Source organism: Thermobia domestica, chromosome 7 (genome assembly GCF_964235325.1).
Source record: "Thermobia domestica chromosome 7, izTheDome1.hap1.1, whole genome shotgun sequence".
Classification (NCBI taxonomy): Eukaryota; Metazoa; Arthropoda; class Insecta; order Zygentoma; family Lepismatidae; genus Thermobia; species Thermobia domestica.
Genome location: NC_137460.1, coordinates 276,606,986 through 276,628,644, shown reverse-complemented (window position 1 = coordinate 276,628,644; position 21,659 = coordinate 276,606,986). Strand labels below are relative to the sequence as shown.

The following is a 21,659-nucleotide window of genomic DNA, read 5'->3' as shown; positions in this document are numbered from 1 at the left end:
TATATTCAAAACATTGCTTTTGGTGAGACCATTTCAGTGCTTCTCTCTGACTTATTATATGCACAGTATATATTCTATAGTTATTGGGAACTGAATTAAGTGCTTTCTTTAATCGCTTCTGAAACATTGCAATAGATTAGAGCAGACTAGACCAGAACAGGTATTCAAGTGACCAGAGTGACGCCGGTTGTGTTGCTTTGCAGTTCCTTATGTGTACTTTCTCACGCCCGAGTTATCGCAGTGTCTCGTGCATTGTGGGCAGTTGACTAAAATTAACATAAATCATTTTCCGTATTCTGTTTGCATGTGCATACAGGTGCTTTAACTGAGTGGTTTTTGGAATGAATAGCCAACACTTTTTAGTCGATCACTGCAGCTCGTACCTTGAGCTTTAGCGCTCACGGAGTTTGACTCCGGTATTTTATGCAGCCACCACGCACGTTTCGTTGGGAATCAAGTATGATTTTGTGTTAAGGGGTATAAGCTATTAGCCGACGAAGGACGTTTTCTTAGGCTAGCCCTTAACTAATTAAGTGCCAGGTTCACAAACCTTGTGCGTTTAAAAAGTTATACACGCGCGCTCCAACAGCAGCATTCTACTTCTTTTTCTTTAATTGCTGATGACTCGTCTTTGCGTTTCAGGATTGTTTGGCGCAGCAACTGGATTCCTCGTGGGATTATCCAAGCAACTTTCCCCCAGTGCTAATCCCCCAAGTGCGTCAATGGTTTGAGAGAAGCATTCGCAGTGAAATTTGAATTATAATCGTATATATATATAAAAGGGCTACAGTGCATTAGAAAGACAAAGTGTAATTTTAGTGATGCAAATTATTATACATATTCTGTGTTCAGTGTTGTGTTCATCCCTCTTCGCTATTTTTTATATATCATAGCATTTTAATAAATAAATATAGTGCTATTTAATCCAGTGTGTTTTCGTTGTTTTTGTGAGTGATGTTTGTGTGCGTTATGGTCTGGATGACCGTCTGATCGTCCGTGAGGTTGACGAGACGAGACACCCGAACCTCTCGGTATCTAATGCTCATCTCATCATTGAGACCGACGAGCGATTTGGAAACAATTTGTAACCCTTCTTGGAGAGGTCCTTCATCGTCCTATCCAGTTAAGTTCAGATCTTAGGAGAATACTTATTGATAGGACCATGAACCACGAACAGCGACTCGAACACGGACTGGTTACAGAAATGCCAGGTTCATCTGCATTAGAGAGAAACTGATTATAGAAACTTTCGCCAGATGGCAAAGTCAGTCATTTATAGTAGATAGAAAGTGTGTAGGATTACTGCTAGAATATGTTCATCTAGCCGGCAAATTCAAAATATAGTAGTAATAAGATTATTCATACCTCAGCTGCTATTGAATATTTTGACAATCTGATTACATGTTTGGATAGGACCACGGCATTGTCAAGGCTCTATATTTGTATTTTACATTTAAAGTTGGAACCGGGTGTTTCTGACTGCCGTATACGGTTGTCCGATCATCACCCTTGTTCTTCTCGCGCACAGTCATTCGTAGAACTGAAAACTCGGAATGCCTGGTACTTCAGCTTGTCAAGGTCAAAAAGTGGGAGAAAAAAGCATGTGTAGAATGTAAAGAGCATGCAACAGTGACTGACACTTGTAAGAAACACATTCATTTTTAGTTCGTACACATTGCGCCTGTAGCGCTACTGTGGCACAACGTATATTCTAACTGTATAACTCTTGTACACCGCTTGTAGGTCTATTGGCGTATGTGACGACCGAGACTATGTTGTCAGCTCTGCGATAAGGCACTAATGTGCTGCTTTTGATTTCCTTTTCTCTCCTTTGTCAGTTTTGAGTCGCCAAACATGTTGCTTTTAGTTTTTGCACGCGGTGAACGCGTTCCTGCGGAGCGAAGTATTTAAGAAGTTGATTACATATTCTTGTTTACGATAGAAATATGATAAGTGCATTGAATTATAATACGGTTTAAATTGGTTAGCTGTTGAAAAAATACGAAAACAAAGCTGTACTTGTAAATGTATATTAGTCAAGGACGTAGCTACTGACAGTCTTGATTACAGATTTTCTCCTGGAAGACTTTCATTACACTAGAGGTGAAAAGGAGACTTCCATTTAGACAGTCCCCTTCCCACCTTTTCAGACTCAATCGGAAATTTTTTAAATAGTTTCTACAGAAATGTGCAGGCGAAATTTTCTTTTGTACATAATTAGGGGCGCCGCCAAAACGAAAAGAAAGTGGGGGAGGGCTGTCTAAATGGTAGCCCCCTACCATGTCCAATTGAATCACAAATTGTCGCAATCGTTTGTGCATCGTTTGTACAGAAATGTGCGAGCGAAATTTTCGTTTGTACACAATTGGGGTCACCTCCAGAACGAAAACAAAGTGGGACTGTCTAAGTAGTAGCCCCCCACCATGTCCAATTCAATCACAAATTGTCGCAATCGTTTGTACATTGTTTGTACAGAAATGTGCACGGGAAATTTTCGTTTGTACACAATTAGGATCGCCGCCAGAAGGAAAACAAAGTTGAGGGCTGTCTATATAATAGCCTCCCACTATATCCAATTCAATCAGAAATTCTCGTAATCGTTTGTACAGAAATTGGCAGGCGAAATTTTCTTTTGTACACAATCATGGGAAACGTTAGAACGAAAAAAAGGGGTCTCTCTAAATGGTAGCCCCGCACCATGTCCAATTCAACCACAAACTGTCGCAATCGTTTGTACGTCTTTGTACATAAACGTGCAGCTGAAATTTTCGTTTGCATATAAATGGGGCGCCACCAAAACGATAACAAACTATGGGCTGTCTAATTGATACCCCTCCTACCATGTCGAATTCAACCACAAACTGTCGCACTTGTTTATACGTCTTTGTACAAAAATTTACAGGAGAAATTTTCGTTTGAACACAATTAGGGGCGCGCCAAAACGATAACAAAGTATAAGCTGCCTAATTGGTAGCACCTCCCCAGGTCCGATTCAAAAGAAAATTATCTCAATGGTTTGTACATCGTTTGTACAGTAATGTGCAGGCGTTTTGTTTCTACGCTATCAGGGGCGTCGAGAGAAGGAAAACAATGGGGAACTGTCTGAATGCTAGCCCCACCATGTTCGATTGAACCACAAATTATCGGGATTGTTTATACATCGTTTGTGTATAAATGTGCAGGTAAAATTTTCGTTTGTACTAAATAATATACGGATGAGAGTATTTTTAATATTTGGTCTAGAATTGAAGAAAAGGGATGGGGATTGTAATTATTGTAAATATGTATATATATCTCGGGATTGCTCAAAGTTCGAGATATGAAAGTTGTTATTTCGACTTGTCATTTCAAATGTTAAACCAGTGTATCATGTTTTAACGTTCTTCGATACTTAACGTAGAAAGTAAGAAAGGGGGTTTGGGCTACAGCGATGTATTACCGTTTTTTCTTTTTAGCGATCAACGTTAACCGGTTTGAATAATGATTGCTGAGTTTTAAACTGGTACCTATTACACTAGTCGACAAAAAATATTTTTCTCTGGCACGGAAGAAAACATCTGATTCTAATAGAACTTTTCGCGTAGAATTCGAATCTGTTATCGGTTTTTCTCCATCACCCTCAGTTTTCCCGTGACAGGGTGATTTTCAGAAAATTTCCCCTTATTTTTTTTTATTATTTTTTTTTTACCATTTTCATACCTGTAGCTCGGGTACCTTAGATATATAAACGCACAAATTATATTCTATGTTAGCTTGATTTATACTTAGTAAGCCCTCTAAGTTTCATAAGAATAGCATTATTCTTTTTAGAGAAATAAACATATTTATGTACAAAATATGCTATGTGTACTGTTCATTTTACCATATTCATTAGTGCAGATAAAATCCATATAACTTCCACGAAAATTACCATATAAGCACGGTTTATATCTCATTGGATTTGAAAAAGAAAATATTTTCAATGATGTATACACTGTGTCACCATTTTATATCTACTTAATAAATAATATAAAAGAAGTGAGTGGTATCTTATTAATAAATGGACACTTACTTACCTCAACTAATATGTTTTAGTTGTCGACTGTCTTCTGTGTTTGGCTTCCGGAACATCTCTTTTGGGTGTCCAACAGTAATCAGATAGCATTTTTGTATGTCTTCTGCATGGAGGAAATGTCCTGATGAAAACGTTCTCCATACTCATCACTAACAGCACCACAGTTTTCAGGAAAGAAATACAGGTGAGAGTCTAGAAACTGAACTTTAAGGGACATGTTGAAACCCATTTCTTTGAATGATTGCAGGAAATCACTCACAATTTCACGGTAATTTGGGGTTTTCTTGTTTCCTAAAAAGTTCTCTGTTAAACATTTAAGTGAACACCAAGCTGCTTTCTCAACCAGAGTTCAGAGATCCTCAAATTTTTGGTCACGAATCAAACATCTTATTTGGGGGTCTACAAAAATCCCTAGCGTCACTAACCCGAGGAAACTTTTCGTAGAGGTCACAAAATCCAGCATTACATTTCTCCATTGCCTTAACAAAGATTTTGAAGAGCCCCAACTTTATGTGAAGAGGAGGTAGAATTATCTTATCAGGGCTCACCAGTGAGAAATAAACAGCCTTCTTCTGTCCAGGAGTTAATACATGCGTTGACCATTCCTTCTTGATGTAATGTTCCGCTTTGTTCCTGCAGTCCCATTCGCAGAGGAAACGACAATATTTTGTATAACCAAGCTGCAAATCCATTAACAAAGAAATGACTTGTAAATCACAGCAAACGGCCCACTTGTATTTCTCATACTGAATTCTTTCTAACACTATTTCGATCTTTCCATAGGTTTCCTTCATATTAGTTGCATAAGCCAAAGGCACTGAAGGAAATTTGTTGCCATTGTGCAAAAGGATAGCCTTAAAACTAGTTTTCGAAAAGTCAATAAACAATCTCCACTCTGTACTTATATGTGCGTGTCCAAGTGTATCCATCACAGCACAGACGTTATTATAATACACTAAATAATTTTCTTGAGAATAATAGTTTTGAAACTCTATATGAAGGTTTCGAAAAATACACACTTTAGTGTCACGATGGAGCAGATTCCAGCCTTTAAGTCTAGAAGCAAGACGTTCTGTCTGTATCTTGGAGAGTTTTAAATCCCGTACCAGGTCATTTAGTTCACCCTGAGTTATCAGATGGGGATCGAATGTAGATGTGATTCCAACATAAGTAGGATCATCTTCTTCATTTGGAACTTCAGTAGTTGCCTCAAGTACGTAATCCTCATTTACCGTAAGATAAGGAGAAGGTACTGGTACAGGCAATTCTGCACTGTATGAAACTGGCCTAATTGCTGATGGCAAATTAGGGTACTGTACTGTGTGGTTAGATTTACTGGTTATTTCTTTATCTTTGTCATACAAAATTAGCAGTCTGAAGAATGATCTTTTGTTTCCCTCCAGATCATCGGTACTGCGAAGTTCAAGTTTCGTTCACCATTTGCCCACCCAGTTAGACGTTTCACGCAAGTACAACAAATGTAGTGAGGAGCGAAATTCTTATCTTGGTCTCCTACACAGCAACCAAAATATAACTGATGACACTTCCGCACAAGTGGAGTAAAACATCTACGTTGCGATTTAAATGTCAGCTCCTCACATACATAACAGAAATTGTCCGGTTGATTTACACACTTCCTCAGCATCTTGTATTCTGTAAGGTATCACACACAAATACACACAGGAATCTACACTCCATCAAATTCCCACAAAACCCCTCTAGAAATTCCCTCATACAAAAATGGCGACATGGTGTACACATCATTGCAAATGTTTTAATGGAAGTCCAATAAGGTATAAACCGTGAAATATTGTAATTTTCGTGGAAATTATATGTGTTGAATACTGACCCGAGCTGGCCCGATTGACCTGACCCGACAACTCGACCCGACCCGACCCGTGACTCGAATACACTGACCCGAGTGACCTAACCGGACAACCGACCCGAGTGACCTGATCTTACAATCTAACCAGTTTGAGAGAACTAGAACCTTACAAAGCTGCTTCCAGAAAAAAGTGCTGGTCAATTCGTATGCATAAACATTGTTTTGGCTTTATTTGTAGTATAATTATCCTCCTCCTCCTCCTCCTCAATGTTCTACCATTAATGACAGGCCAGTTTCCTTGAACTAGGTAAGAAGATTCCAGTTTTGCGATTTCCCGCTAATATCTTCCTCGCAACCCAACATAATATAGCACCCTCCTTATTACAATCTATCAATTGCAACCTTCTTACACACTCTCGCTCTCCTGATATCACCGCCTTTACTACATCTCTCAGAATGCAATCCCTTAGCAAGATCGAAACTTGTGATCCGTCCATTTTTTCGCTTCCTTATATCGTCCAATATTGCTCTCGTCTCTTCCATTTTATTCAGCATTTCCTAATTCGTTTTGTTCTCTACCCTGCTAACCTTTTCTATTTTCCTCCACATCCAAATTTCCAAGGTTAAAATTTAGGCAATCAATTTCGAAAGTCAAAATAAAATTTGAAGTTTTGAAGAAAACATGCTTTTCTAGTAAGGAATGTATATAGAACTTCTTTCATTATTTTTTGCTGTGTAATAAACAAAAATTTCATCACGTTAGCATTCCGATTTTTCTATTTAAAAACAGCGTTGCTGTCTGATAGAATCATAAGGAACTAATTGCACTGAAATATCATTCTGTAGGGAATTTCTTTTAATTTTTTCTTGATTAATTTACCTAGAAGATATTTGCAATTTCTGGACAGACTGTTGACATGTGATGGGCAGTGGGTCCTGTACGAAGCTCCACGGCGCCGTCATCGTTGGTTAGCATCACATGAACCGGTTCAAAAACAGCCCAAGGCAGCACTACACCAGAATAAGGTTCTCCTGTGCATTTTCTGAACTGCTCGCGGCATCGTCCATCGGTAACTGTTGCCAGCTGGTCAAAGCATCAATGCAACTGTGTACTGTCACTCTCTGGATCCAGTACTTGTGAAATGCAAAAGGGTCCTCCTGTTACAAGGCAACGCTAAGCCTCACGTGGTTAAGATGACCCAGGACACCATTCTACGCGTTGGAAGGGAAAAAACTGCAATAGATTTTAAAAAAATATAGATAATGTATAATAAAACGGAAATTTGTGTTTGTAAAGGCGCTGTTGAAAAATGTCGATGTTCAATGTTATATTCTGTATTGCAGATTCGAAAATACCGGTCAGAAAGAGCTAATAAGAAATTTGTACCGGTCACCGGCCTTAATCAAAATCACAGCAATATTCCCAGCCAGGCCGGTGAAATACCGGAACGTTAGCAACCCTACTCGTAAATTAGAATGCTGAATGCACTAAAATACTTCAGCATGCATTCTATAGTTTCTGCAAAATGAGTTTAATGAAGATGTTCAAAGAAAACAATATACTCTGTTATAATTTACCCTTTAACAGTCTACCTTGTCAATTTGTTATATCTTCCACTTATCGATTTCCTGTACGAGATGAAAATAACGGTTTCTGCGCAAGTTAGAAAAAAAAATTGCATTTTTCTCATAAAGATTCAGCTCACGTAAGAAATAATGAATAAGTTTAATAATAAGATCCGAAGAGTGATAAACTAACTCAGCAATAACGATTTCAAGTATAAATATAAATATAAACACAAAAAAAGTTCCTTACATCATCGTTAGAATAAGATCAATTTACTGAATCACACGATAGTGTGAACATAACAATCGACACAATAGTGTGTACAAAGTCTACTTGGAAAAATACTCCATAGTATGTGACACAGTTTTTTTATGTTTCTACCATTTAGAGAGTCCCCAACATTGTTTTCGATCTAGCGGCGCCCCTAATTATGTACAAACGAACATTTCGCCTAAACATTTCTGTACAAACGATCTACAAACGATTGCGACAATTTGTGATTGAATTGGACATCGTGGGGACTACGATTTAAACAGCGCCCCACTTTGTTTTCGTTCTGGCGGCGCCCCTAATTATGTTCAAACTAAAATTTCGCCTGCACATATCTGTACAAACGATTGCGACTATTTGTGTTTGATTGAACATGGTTGGGGCAATGCGACTATTTGTGATTGAATTGGACATGGTGGGGGCTACCACTTAGACAGCCCCCACTTTGTTTTCGTTCTGGCTGCGCCCCAATTAAGTACAAACGAAAATTTGGTCTACACATTTCTGTACAAACGATTGCAACAATTTGTGATTGGACATGGTGGGAGGCTAGCACCTAGACAGACCCCACTTTATTTTCGTTCTGGCGGCGCCCTTAAATACGTACAAATGAAAATTTCGCCTGCACAATTCTGTACAAATGACGTACAAACGATTGGGACTATTTGTGATTGAAAGGGACATGGTGGGGTCCAACACTTAGACAGACCCCACTTTCTTTTCGTTCTGGCGGTGCCCTTAATTGTGTACAAACGAACATTTTGCCTTCACATTTATGTACAAACGACGTACAAACGATTTCGACAATTTGAGATTGAATTGGACATGGTAGGGGGCTTCCATTTAGACAGCCCCTCCCACTTTTCTCGTTCTTGCGGGGCCGCTAATTGTGTACAAACGAAAATTTGGCCTGCAAGTTTCTGTACAATCGACGTGCAAACGATTGCGACTATTTGTGATTGAATTGGACATAATGGTGGCTACCACTTACACAGTCCTCACTTTGTTTTCGTTCTGGCGGCGCCCCTAATTGTGTACAAACGAAAATTTCCCCTGCACATTTCTGTACAAACGATGTACAAATGATTTCTACAATTTGTGCTTGATTTCGACATGGTAGTGCGCTACCTCTTGGTCAGCCCCCACTTTGTTTTCGTTCTGGCGGTGCTCTTAATTGTGTACAAACGAAAATTTTGCCTGCACATTTCTGTACAAACGACGTACAATCGATTGCGACAATTTGGAATTGAATTGTTCATGGTTGGGGCTATCATTTACACAGCCCGCCCACTTTCTTTCTGGCGGCGCTTCTAATTAATGCACAAACGAAAATTTGGCCAGCACATTTCTGTACAAACGATTGGAGCGATTTGTGATTGAACTGGGCATGGTGGAGGGGCTACCATTTCGACCGCCCCTTTTTGTTTTCGTGCTGACGCGCCCCAAAATGTGTACAAACAAAAATATCGCTTGTACATTTCCGTACAAACGTTGTACAAACGGTTGCGACGATTTGTGATTGAATTTTGTATGGTGGGGGACTATAATTTGGACATGCCCCCACTTTTTCGTTCTGGCGGCGCCCCTAATTTTGTATAAACGAAAATTTTGCCTGCACATTTCTGTACAAACGACGTACAAACGATTGGGACGATTTCTGGTTGAATTTGACATGGTTTGGGGGGCTACTATTTGTACAGCCCCGCACGTTGTTTTCGTTCTGGCGACGCCCCTAGTTTTTACAAACGAAAATTTCGCCTGCACGTTTCTTTACAAACGATGTACAAACGATTGAGACCATTTCCGATTGAGTCTTGTTTGGGAGGGGGGGCTGTCTAAATGGACGTGGAGAGCTGTTCTGCAAAATACATGTAATTTATATTGAGCACCATAGAAGGCAATGTTCATTTCAGATTTTCAAAGGCGGGGAACTGAGGATACGATTGCTGAATATAGTACTGTGAAAATTATAGGAACTCAGATTGTGCACGCTTGGGAAATGCCGTAGAGGAAATTTCAAAGCTCAAGGCCCAAGAGCCGACTCTATAATCATCTCTGACTGCCATTTCAATAATGTGTTTTATGGTCTTATGTCCCTGTTCCCATCCTTTCCTTCCCTCTCCAACTGGATACTTGATACTTTTTCTATTCCCAATTTTTGTGCTTGTTTTCTGGCGAAACCTTGATTTTTGTACTCTCAACGGTTTCGAGTTAGTTAATTATTTACGGTTAGGATTCCCTTTGTGCATCGAGGTTATGTGAGACGTAGACTCAAAGATTATGATGAAATCCAAACACAGTAATCGTCCAAATTTTGCAAGCTCTATGCTTATCAACGTTAAAATCGGAAATAACCCATTTCTACCACCTCCAGTTGGCGAATCACCTCCATTAAGGAACTCCCTCAAGAGAAATCACTCTACTTATATATTGCAAAAAGCAGAATTAAAATATCCGCATTCGTCCAAAGTTATCGTGTGAAGTAACGGTCAGTCGTATGTACGTACTAATATCGATAAGTTCCACTACGCGATCCCAATTAATACTTCATATAGCTCCTCCACAACACACACTAGCATATGTACACACGAAAGTATACCTGGTAGTATTCACACGCTTACGCCGGAAACTAGAAACACTCACACAGAGACAGAGAGAGAGAGAGAAAATCTTGTGCCTTTATACTGAATGCACTATTACTCACAAAATCAATTAAAAAGGAAAAAGAAAAAAGTTGTAAATGAAATTTTTAAAGATTTGTACCACTGCTGCGCCTAACACATGAAATTGTTCCATAACGATTGATTCGTAATATGATGTATATGGGTTTCTTAATGGTAGTATAACAAAATGCCTTCAAATTGACCACAAAATAAAGAGTAAAATTTATTTCTCAAATTTTGTAAAATTGAAGTCGGTAAGCACTATGGTAACAGTCTACAATAACAATATATGCAAATAAATATTAATATACTTCACGTTTTCCAGTGGGTGCAAGAAAGGGTCGAATAGTTTTTGGTGTCATAATAATTAGCAGATGTAAATATATATATACATATACCAGGAGAGGGAAAATTGATGTCAAAGGAAAAATTTTGATGGGGAATTTTTTGTCCAAATTTGGGCCCCCTGCCCCTCCCCCTGTGTGAACGTAGAGACTTCCAAAAAATCTGATGAATAGTACTTGGTAAACTAAATGTGTGTACCAAATTTCAAGTTTCTATCTTGAATAGTAAGGGCGGGAGAAATTTTATCAGGAATTCCCACCATGCCCAGAACGACCCCAAAACACCATGATCTCAGGAAAAAAAAATCCTGAGACATCCCTAATTACCCTAGGGTCATGTTTCGCCCATCATTATCTTCAGAACAGAACTGCCTTTCAGACGGTATGACTCACGTGTCTCTATCATGTATGTAAAGGGGGGAAATCCCAAAGAAAGGGATTTTTTGGGTCTAAAAATCCCTTTTTCAACTTTTGCCCATCTGGACTCCTCTGTTTTTACGCAGAAATCCGAGAAAACTTCTGGTAAATACTACTCGGTGGACTGAATGTTTGTGCAAAATTTCAATCTTATACGTGAAAAAATAGGCCCGCCAGAAAAAATGCCCTACCACGCCCCACTTTTACCCTATACAGAAGTATATTTGGATAAAAATTCACTGAGATGGTTCTAATTACCCTAGAATAATAATTCGACCGTCGTTCTTTTCAGAATGAAACTGCCTTTCAGACTGTATGACTCACGTGTCCCCATCATGTATGTAAGGCGGGAATATGACGAAAAACGGGATTTTGGGGGTAAAAATCCCTTTTTTACCCTTTTGCCCCTCTGGTTCCCCCCCTGTTTTAGCACTGACATCGGAACAAAAAATCTGGTAAATACAGCTTGGTGGACTGAATGTTTGTGCAAAATTTCAATCTTCTACGTAGAAAAATAAGCCCGCCAAAAAATATTGAACATAGGCTTAGAAAATGAGAAAAGAAATTTTTGACTTATGACGTCATCACCTCCTACGTCTGGACGCAGAACGGTCTGAAGCCATACGTAATGTCTTCTACAAGGCCTCTGGACTTGGAAAACAAAAAAAAACCCGGACGAAAAAAGCTCAAATAGAAGAGAAATAGCGCAATGTACCATGAAAAACGCGTATGGTACAAAACTGTACCATAGGATCCCCAAAGGGATAGAGATGAATTAAAGGCGTAGTTTTTTATTTGTAGCGGGTTGCCTACCTTTAAGGATAAAGTTTTAAGTTTTAATAACTACTAATTTGTCAGTTTTGAAAAATAAAAAAAAAATACTAGCATAATCTACATTAAATTTAAGACTTCTTTTAAAGAATAACATTTTCCCGAAAACTCAAAGGTAAAGCCGTAAAAAATTGCCGAAATTTTGATTTTGTTATAACTTCGTCAAATATTCATCGATTTTAAAAATTTAATCGAAGATCAATAGAGAAATAAATTTACTATCTTTTGAAGGTATTGTAGGCTGCATAACTCTAAGGATATTATTACAAAAACTCAAATATACCTTATTTATGTATGGATCTTTAAAATTCAAATGACATTCAAAAGTACTGCTTTTTCTTATGCCACGAGAATCTCTAAACCTCAGTTTTTATGAGTTTATAACCACAAAAACATTTAAAACATACTTAAATTAGAAACAAGGATACTGGTAATGGAATCTTCTGCTAACTTCGTTCTCTATCGGAAACAACGATTTTCTTAAACTCAGTCCATTGGTCATAGTTCAAGCCGAATAAACAACGATTGATTTCAAACAACAGTGGCGTTTTGTTTTGCACATTTTTTTTACAATTACATTGAAATTATTAGCTAGAATGAATTTCTTTTGAGGCTCCTTACTAACTACTCATTTTTTGTACTTTATAGAAATTTTTTAATTATTTTTGTTACTTTTTAGATTCATTTTAGAAGAAGAGTTGGTGCATTTTAAAACCATTATAAAGATCTTTCATTCCATCATACCTCATAAACAGTTTCTTAGTTTTCTTCTCTTTTAAAACGTGATCAGTATCTCCATTATATCTCTGGAGTAATATGGTTTTGTATTTTTCATCTAAATGTGCTAATACTCTTTCACCAGTGTACTTTGTTGTTTTCAATTTCCATAAGGTTATTTCGTATGATTTTCCTTCCTCCTGATCTTGCAATTTAAAGTTTTAAAATGGTTATATTGTTTTTCTTGTTTAATTATGATGTCATTTTCTATTTATTTTACAAAAAAACTTTTAAAAAATTGTTCATTTTTGTCATGACCTTATCTCGTTATATATATAGTTAGTTTTATTAACCAGGAGAATCTATAATATTCCATATCTGTCCATGCTTACTAACTTGTATTTGAGAAAACTGATGTAGGAAGAAGTTATTAATAATTCTAATATTTTGACCTGCAGTGTATTCTCCATTGGCATCTCTACCTCTAATTTCAATTGTTACATAAATATTAGCATAATAATGATGAACAAACCCATTCCAACATGTATATGAAACTCAATAGATCTGTTTCTTTATTTAAATTTTCGATTGTGTTTTGATTAGGCTTTAAGGATTGTAATTCATATGACTCCATTTTATCCATATTTATTATAAAGAAAAATATTTTTATCGTTTTATGAATTAAACCCAGAAAACAAACTTAAATATAACTTCTCCAAATATCCTTATTCCTATTCACCTGACTAATAATTTCTGGAAAACTATATCCATCTGTGAACATTTTTAATACTACAATACATAAATGCCCACAGATTTCTTCGTTAAAATGTATACGATTGCTACTGTACTCTATATTATAACCAAGATATTTTATAAGTGTTTTTGGTGGATTACCTCCGAATGAATCGGATACATACTTTCTATTTACTTCTTTGCAAAAACAAATCCAATGAGTTCCTATATTTTTAGAGATACCAAAATTAATAATGGCACACTTATTCTGTTTTTGGCTCTTTAGGTAATTCATCACTCATAAATACACCTCTAAAGTTTCTTAAGTTGTTTAACAAGGTCAGTTATATCCAAGTTACTTAAAGGTTTAATTTCTTCGTCTTTACTTTTTTGGGCTTCACGTTTTGTTGAAGCTTACCAGCTTGGCTCTCTTCCATTGCCAAGTTATGTCTCTTTTGTTCTTCTAATTCCTCTCTGTTCTTTTTTGCACCATTTACCGTTGTCGCTATAGGAGCAGCTCCGGTAGCACCTATTATAGCTAAAATTGTTGGAAGAGTAAATATAAAACCACCATTATGAATATTGTCTTTAGTTTTCATTTCTTTGTTTATTATTTGTTATATAGTAAGAGATAATTGCATTTCTCTACCTTCTTATCTTCTTAGCTTTATCATTTAACTGTTTCTTTGTTCAAATGTGATCAATATTTTATTTCTTAAGTTCTTCGTTAGGTATTGTAAACGTAAAACTACTTAACTTCATACTTATATTTATTATAAAACTTCTATGGAAAATCCATAAAAATGAAACACAATACTTATAAACCTAAACCAAACCTTACTTTTGCATTCATAGCCAAAGCAATTCGAAAAGCTGGTAATCGTTTTGTTATCAAGTTTCCATCTTTAGCAAAGGCTCTTTCCCAAGCTTTATTTTCTAATTTTTTTGTCTGCAATATGTCTAGAAGCTTTATCTTTATTATCTCTGTAGTAAATATAATGTTCTCTAAAAGGTTCATCTAGAGGGTTAATACCTTTATCCCCTCTTTCTAACCTTTCTTGTAGCTTCGTAAAATGTTCACAAAATTCGTAGCCTGGTATATGTAACTCTGGTATTCCCTTCATGTTTAAAATCTTATCCATTAGTCCTTTACCATATTTCTCATTATTCCAAACTTTTGGTGGTAACGTCTACAATATCTTTATCAAATAACCTTAAACCCTTCGGATCATTAGGAATAAATCGTAAGAATTTAGAATAAATCATATCCATTATGCCTACTTTCTCATTATAAAGGTGATCATTTCGAGCTTTTTTCTTCTCCAACTATAACTATACACCTATTTATTATCATACTCTCATCATTCATCCATATATATTCTTTAGGTAATTCGTTGTATATTTTTGTTCCTTCTCCTTTTTTCTTTCTTGTTGGTGTTGGACCAAATTTTGTTTTATATATCTAACCCAAATAGGTTTAATAATTTCTTTATATTTTTCGCTTCTACTAGATCGTTGTTTTCTTGTACTTGGATCATTGTTATGAAATACTACATTAGAATCAATGACTATTTGTGTATATTTTTCAAGATCATCATCATTATAATTTTTTGATTACGTTTTGTTAGGTTTAGTAATTCCCATAAACCTATTCCTGTGCAATGTCGATTATTAATTACTAAATCATCACCATGAATTTTAACATCAGTATCCCCTATCATATGTATGATTGTTACATTTTTATCATATGGTTGTATTCCAAAATCTATCATCTTTAGCCGCATAATATCTTGAGGAAATGTTACCAAAATGAGTAGTTGCTAAAGATTCTATTCCTTCTACTTTATACTTAATTTGGTTTTTCATGTGTTTTGTTTCTTTTTTTATAGGCGTATCACTTTCACTTATTGAACTTAACTGGAACCAACTCTTGAATTATACTTTTATTTTTTCTGCTTCTTTGATATATCTTATCCTAAATCTTTAATTGCGTCGATAACAGGCTGATCTAGTTCTTTATATTTATCATATTTACTTCGATTAGCCTGTTTAATTTCCTTAAATTTTTTAGTAAGATCTTCTTTTAACTTTATATATTTCTTTCCTTTATTAACATCCATTTATTATATTAAGAAAAATTAAAATATAACACACTGTAACGTAACATATAAGTTCATCTACGTTCAAGTACATTCGCTCGCGTTGTTTACATTTAAGGTTTACTCCGATCTATACTTTTAAATATTATTTAATTTTATTTCTATATTTGCCATTATTCGTTTCCCTAATCATATCTATTGTTAAGAAACCACGCCCTTCTTTCCAACACTTATTGCATAAAACTTGTAATTTTTCAAACGACATATCAGATCCAATAAATTCATCATATATGTGCTTTAAATTCACATTGTCCTGTCTAAGGACACAAAGAAAGTTTAAGTTACCTCTTATTAATTGTGTCGGTACTTTAGAATAAGTTTGTCCAAAATAGAAACAGTTTAAACCCTTATGACGACCTCGAGTAAAATATTCTCTAACGTAGTTTTGTTGTTCTAAAATGAAATCATCAAACACTACCACAGAATCATTCTCACATTCATCTAATGGAGTAATCTGTTCGTTGTATCCTCTTACTACTGCCATTGTGTCTTTAATATTACATTATATATCTCGGAAAAGTTGTATTAGCCGTTGGTATTTAGGTTGATGTAGGCTTTTAGAATAGATATAAACATTTGCATATTTAATCATTCAGGTGCTAACAAGAAATTATCAATCATTAGCGTTGTTTTTCCGCACCCACTAGGTCCAACTATTAAACATCTTATATCATCAGGTAACAACATACTGTTCCTTTTTTCTTTGTGACTCTTTCTGTTAACCTTACTTTAATATCCAAATTATCCATTTTATTATTTATTATATAATAAATGAAAATATTTAATTTAAATGGTTATCCATCTGTATTAAACATGTCTTTGCACTATCCATTTGAAAACAACTTAGAAATAGCTCTTGCAGGATTTTATACTACATACTTAACTCCAAACATTACAGAAAGAAATAATATATTAAAATTTTGTAGTAACATTCCTGAGTATCCTCAATTTTCAGAACAACTCATAATTCAACCTGGTCAATAAAATATAAAAAATTAGAAAAATATATTAAATTTTCCATACTCAACCGATGCTTTTAAAAATATTAAATTTACCGAGGGACAGAGAAAAATAGAGTTAAAATATTTAACGAGCATTGTAACATAATCTTAGATACCATTAATTCCGTATTAGGTTTTAGTGAGGAAATCTTGGCCGAAAACACAGTACATGTTGGAGATAAGGTGCCAATGTTTCATCCATTCGATACTATAAATATTCGGCACAAGGTGTGATTCAGCAGAAGGTATGATTTTATAACTTAATGATACAACACAACGAAACAGGTTTAATGGCAACATTTAGAACAAATGCAGAATTTAGAGAACCAATTATGTATGAGCCTAGAGAAAGACATTTTCCCCAATACATCAAAACAAATTTAACATTTTTAAAGCTTTAATTCGAGATGAGAATGGTGATTTGATTTATTTTGGTGGAGCTCGTATAACTGTTCTTGTCGCTGTTAAATAGATATAAATTTTTATATAATAAATAATGGATATCTATGGTAATGTTAAAAGTGGCGTAAGTGGTATTAATATTATTGAAGATAAATTAAATCTATTAGATAATTTAAACAACGTTGTTAACGTAAAACAACTTAAATTAGTAGAAGCCAATATTAATAGTCAATTAGAGGACGATAGAAAACGTTTTGGAGATTTATAAAAAAAGTTACAAGACACATATATCACGAAAAATGCGGTTGATGCTAAGATTTGTGCTACACAAGAAGACTTTCAAATGTTGAAGAAAGACACCGTAAAATTAATAATGCAAAAAGAAACTATATCTCTATTATACCGATTGAGAGCTAAAACCGTCAAGGAGCCAATCTTTAATTCTTTAACCAATCTGTTTGTTCAAATTATATTACACGATGAAATTTCTTAAGCTTTAATCCAAGTGTTAAACATTGTTTTAGGTTTCGATAGTGAATTAGATATTTTTCTTTATCGTATAAAAATGTTAACAGTTTTGGTTGTTTTGTACCAGATCGATGCATGTTTTGAGAAGCTAATGGATAGTCTTTGTGATAGTCATGCAATTCTTTAGGATATTCAAGATCAACTTCTAATAGGTTACACGCATCAGAATCATCAGGTATATTTGTGAAATCTGTTTCTCTTATCTCGTCTTCACTTAACCATCAAAATCCCTTAAATGGCAAGTATTGGCTCACTGCCCATCCATACAAGTTGTTAGCATCCAAGCACATTATGTATAAATCTTCTTTATTCTCATCGTAACTTTCCATATACTTATTGTTTGCTTTTATATATCTTTTACTACATTGTGAAATTCCTCCTCTTATACTTTTTTCTATCATCAGCGCCATATCATTATCTGTTAATAATTCTAATTCTATATTTGTCATCTTTAACATTGCATCCCAAGCTAAAGCTGGTGCTGTTATATACCAAGCTGTATCAAGACCATAAGCTTAAGACATGTTTCTCTAAAGTTCTCAAGTACATCTGCTAATAACAACACATCAGTTTTTCTATATAGATCATGGTACTGTCCGAGATTATTAATTTTAAATGTTTTCCACACTTTCTTCGCATGCTTATAATTCTCATAACTTATATGTGTGTTGGTAAGCTTGTTTAAGAATGCTTCCTTTGGGCTTAATTGTCTCTGTCTAAACTTTTTCAGTCACTAACACAATCTTACGGGTAAACACCATTTCTTGTTACAAGGTTAAATTGTTCTTCATTAGGGTAGAAGTGTTGTGTGTGAGTCATTTGTTGTCTCCTTAGGTTTGATGATAATTTGTCTAAACACGCCATAAATCTAAACGAATATATGAATTTTAATTTGATAGTTCCAACCTTTTAACTGAATGAAATGTAGCGTCCTTGTTATTAGGTATTAAATCAAATGTTTCTTTATTACATCCAAGCTCTTTAATGAATAAATGTGAGTCCTATCCTGTTATGTATAATGATTGGTACAAACTTTTTGAATTATAACTTTAAATTACAATTATTACAGAAAGGATCTATAAACTCTTCTGTTACATGATCATGATGTTTAACTTTATAATTCTTTTTAGTGTATTTTTCTTTACAGTAATAACAAAATTCGGATCTATTAAACTCTTATTTCTGTTTCTTTGTTAAAGGTAATTCATTATTTTGCTTATAAATACTAGATATCATTTTAGCTTCTTTCTGTAATTTATTTATGTATCTTTATCTGCATTTTTACCTCTAAACAAATAGGTTCGGTTTTACTTCCATCGCTTTTTACAATGTAATACAAAATCTAGAAGTTTTATGTTGTTGATATTTTTTTGTATATGGTTTATTTTCTGGATAACATTCTTCACATCGCATAACATTATGCAATAAGCATTCATAATCGTAGCATGAAATAAGGATAGATTACAAAGGCCATTCTCATTTTATACTGATAATTCTTAAATTTAGCATATGTGTTTTCTTCAGGCATTATTATTTTTACTGCTTTATTCTATGAACAATTTTGCTCATGTTTATCTAATGCATTTTGTTATTAAAAGTATAACAAACATCGATCACACAAATTTTCGAGCTCTCCATTTACTTATTCGAGTACTAATTAATTTACTTAGGTCTTTAATCCAACAATAATGTGTTTTAACATTTTCTTCAACAAGTTTTTATATATATAATAAATTCACATGTTTTTCTTTTTTGGTCTGTGTGTGATGTAATATATAGATTGAATAGTCTTTATCATACGCATAGACATTTATAGAAATATTAAGTAATTTTTCGACTTTTGGAATATCGCTTAGTTTTGCAGGAAAATGAATATTTTTTAGTATGGATTCTAAGTTTGACAATAGTTCATCATTTTTTGGTACTCGTTCAGAATGTGAATTTGTAGGATATAAGGCACTGTATAATGAGTATAAGAAGCATTTTTCGTCTTCATTTTTACATTAATTACGCCTTTTTGTTTTGAAACTGATTAGGTTATTCTATGTATGATGATTCTCTGTATGGTACATATTTAACGATTGCTAGTTCTAAAAAGTTAATGTTTATAAGAGCCCAGCCAGAACTTCAAGCTTAAAACTCATCCATTCTTGTTCTTAATGCTTGTTTCATATTAGTTAGTGGTTCGTTTACATTGGTTGATTGATATATGTAACACGAGTGGTTCGTGTTCTTGCTCGGGAAGGCCATCCTTATAACATGCCGGGTTCGATTCTCGGTTGTCCTCTTTCGGGAAGACACTCTCATGACCTTCTGAGTTCGAATCTCGTTCGGTACGCCTCAATAATAGTGATTTTAGCGGTTAGAATTCGTATTTGGAACTGCATCAGATTGCGACTTGAGATCAGTCCGAACCAAAGTTGTATATGCGCGTACCCACCTTCAGTGACACGCCTGTTCCGCATACAATCAAGTGCAATGATATTAAGTACAGAATTCTTACCGTTCTGGTAGTGATCGATGCGAGAAACATGAATTGCAACTAAAAAACATGAAATATGCACAAAAGTGGTTTTACTCAAGCACAAAATGTTACACTTTTCATATACATACTTACTACTGCATTTTGTTAATATGATTATCGTTGACACCTTTAGAAGTTTGTATTTCAGATTTTTTCTTTTATCGTATGAACATAGTGAATTTAGCCCTTGTATTTATTAATAGAAGAATAAAAAAATAAAAAAAGGAATTTTAAAAGATCAACTCAAAATATGATATGACGACGAAGCCGGCTCATTACGTGACAATAAAAATGATCACTTTACACACATTAAATCGCAGAGCACTACATCACTTAACACTGTGGTTCTGGTGAAATCATAAGAAGAAGAGGAGGGTTGGTGGACTATTTAGGAGGGCAATAACTTATTGGATTCTTCTTCCCAATTTCGAATAGGTTTCGAATTTCCATGACTAACTCCAATTTCCATCGTACGGCTGGATAGTCGACAATAAAATTACTTGTGGTACGCTGATCGACAATTAAGAAGTAAATTTATCCTTTCTTTTACTTACGTTACTTCATTGCTAATATGAGTAAAACTCAGCAATGGATTTTGGATTTGTTCTAAAAGGGTAACATTTACAAAGAAGTGTTACGGCGTGACGTCTTCAATCGTAGACAAATTAATTTGTCTTGAAGCGTTTTCACTGAAATTCACATTAAAATATGTATGTGACGAAATCATGTAAGCTCCACACTTCACTCGTCCATATTTGAGTACATTATCATAAGTGATGACTAAATATACGACTGATTTCTTTTCGGAGTCATTTACGTCGTTCCTTCCTAATGGCGTCTTCCTGCACACCGTTCCCGCCTTCTTTCTCTAGCGTCGGTAAGCTTGCTCCAATCACACCAAAGGATTATTTAAAAAAAATATCCATAAGCAATATTGTTTACAAGAAATATATGTATCATAAGGCGTTAAATGATCTTGCCATTAACATATTATAATTAAAATATTGAAATTAATACAAACGTCTTAGGATTACTTTTGAAACTATGGCACTACATTTCGGAACATCACCATGTCACATCCTTTTTGTTCGGTCAACCGGAAATACAAGTCACTACTCACAGCACTGCCAACTCATAGAAAAGGATAAAACTAACGAAGTTTGCGTCGACGTATAATCCATGGAGCCTTATTCCACTTCAGCCCTGAGAAACCAGGAGAATTAAAATGGAAGGAGGGTGAGGGGGGCCACACGCTCACAAATGGCGTGCGTATGGGACGATGATCTTCATTGAAGATTACCAGAATCCTGGAACCTTGAAATTATCCTCTTCCCAAAAGTTTATTTCTCCGGTTATTATTCCTCATCTTTCTTGCACAATTAATATTTGATTCACGATGGTTCACTAATACTTCATACAAACGTGGAAGGGCTATTTTATTTTTAGGGCTATTCACTTTAAATGGGCTTTTTTTATAAAGATAAGATTACATTTATCTTCATAACACAATATTTTAAAACAAATAGAATAACATATTGCTTATTGATTATATTTTCATTTTATATTATATATATATATCTTTCATATTCTACTTATTCATATGAAATAACTAATATATTTCTTAT

The 21,659-nt window shown here is 34.9% G+C and overlaps 1 protein-coding gene across 2 annotated transcripts in view; it reads left to right on the top strand.

Moving 5' to 3' along the window:
- The window catches only part of LOC145690946 (uncharacterized), a 99,215-nt gene that overhangs the window by 52,330 nt on the left and 25,226 nt on the right, over positions 1-21,659 (top strand). Inside the window, exon 2 of one of the 2 annotated variants that reach the window (XM_081766407.1) lies at positions 643-1,969. The exons of the other annotated variant lie outside the window; for it this stretch is intronic. Coding sequence (XP_081622533.1) covers positions 643-706 — 64 coding nt within the window. The 3' untranslated portion in view covers positions 707-1,969. Of the gene's footprint in view, positions 1-642; positions 1,970-21,659 lie in introns of those variants that run through there. 2 annotated transcript variants of the gene reach the window in all.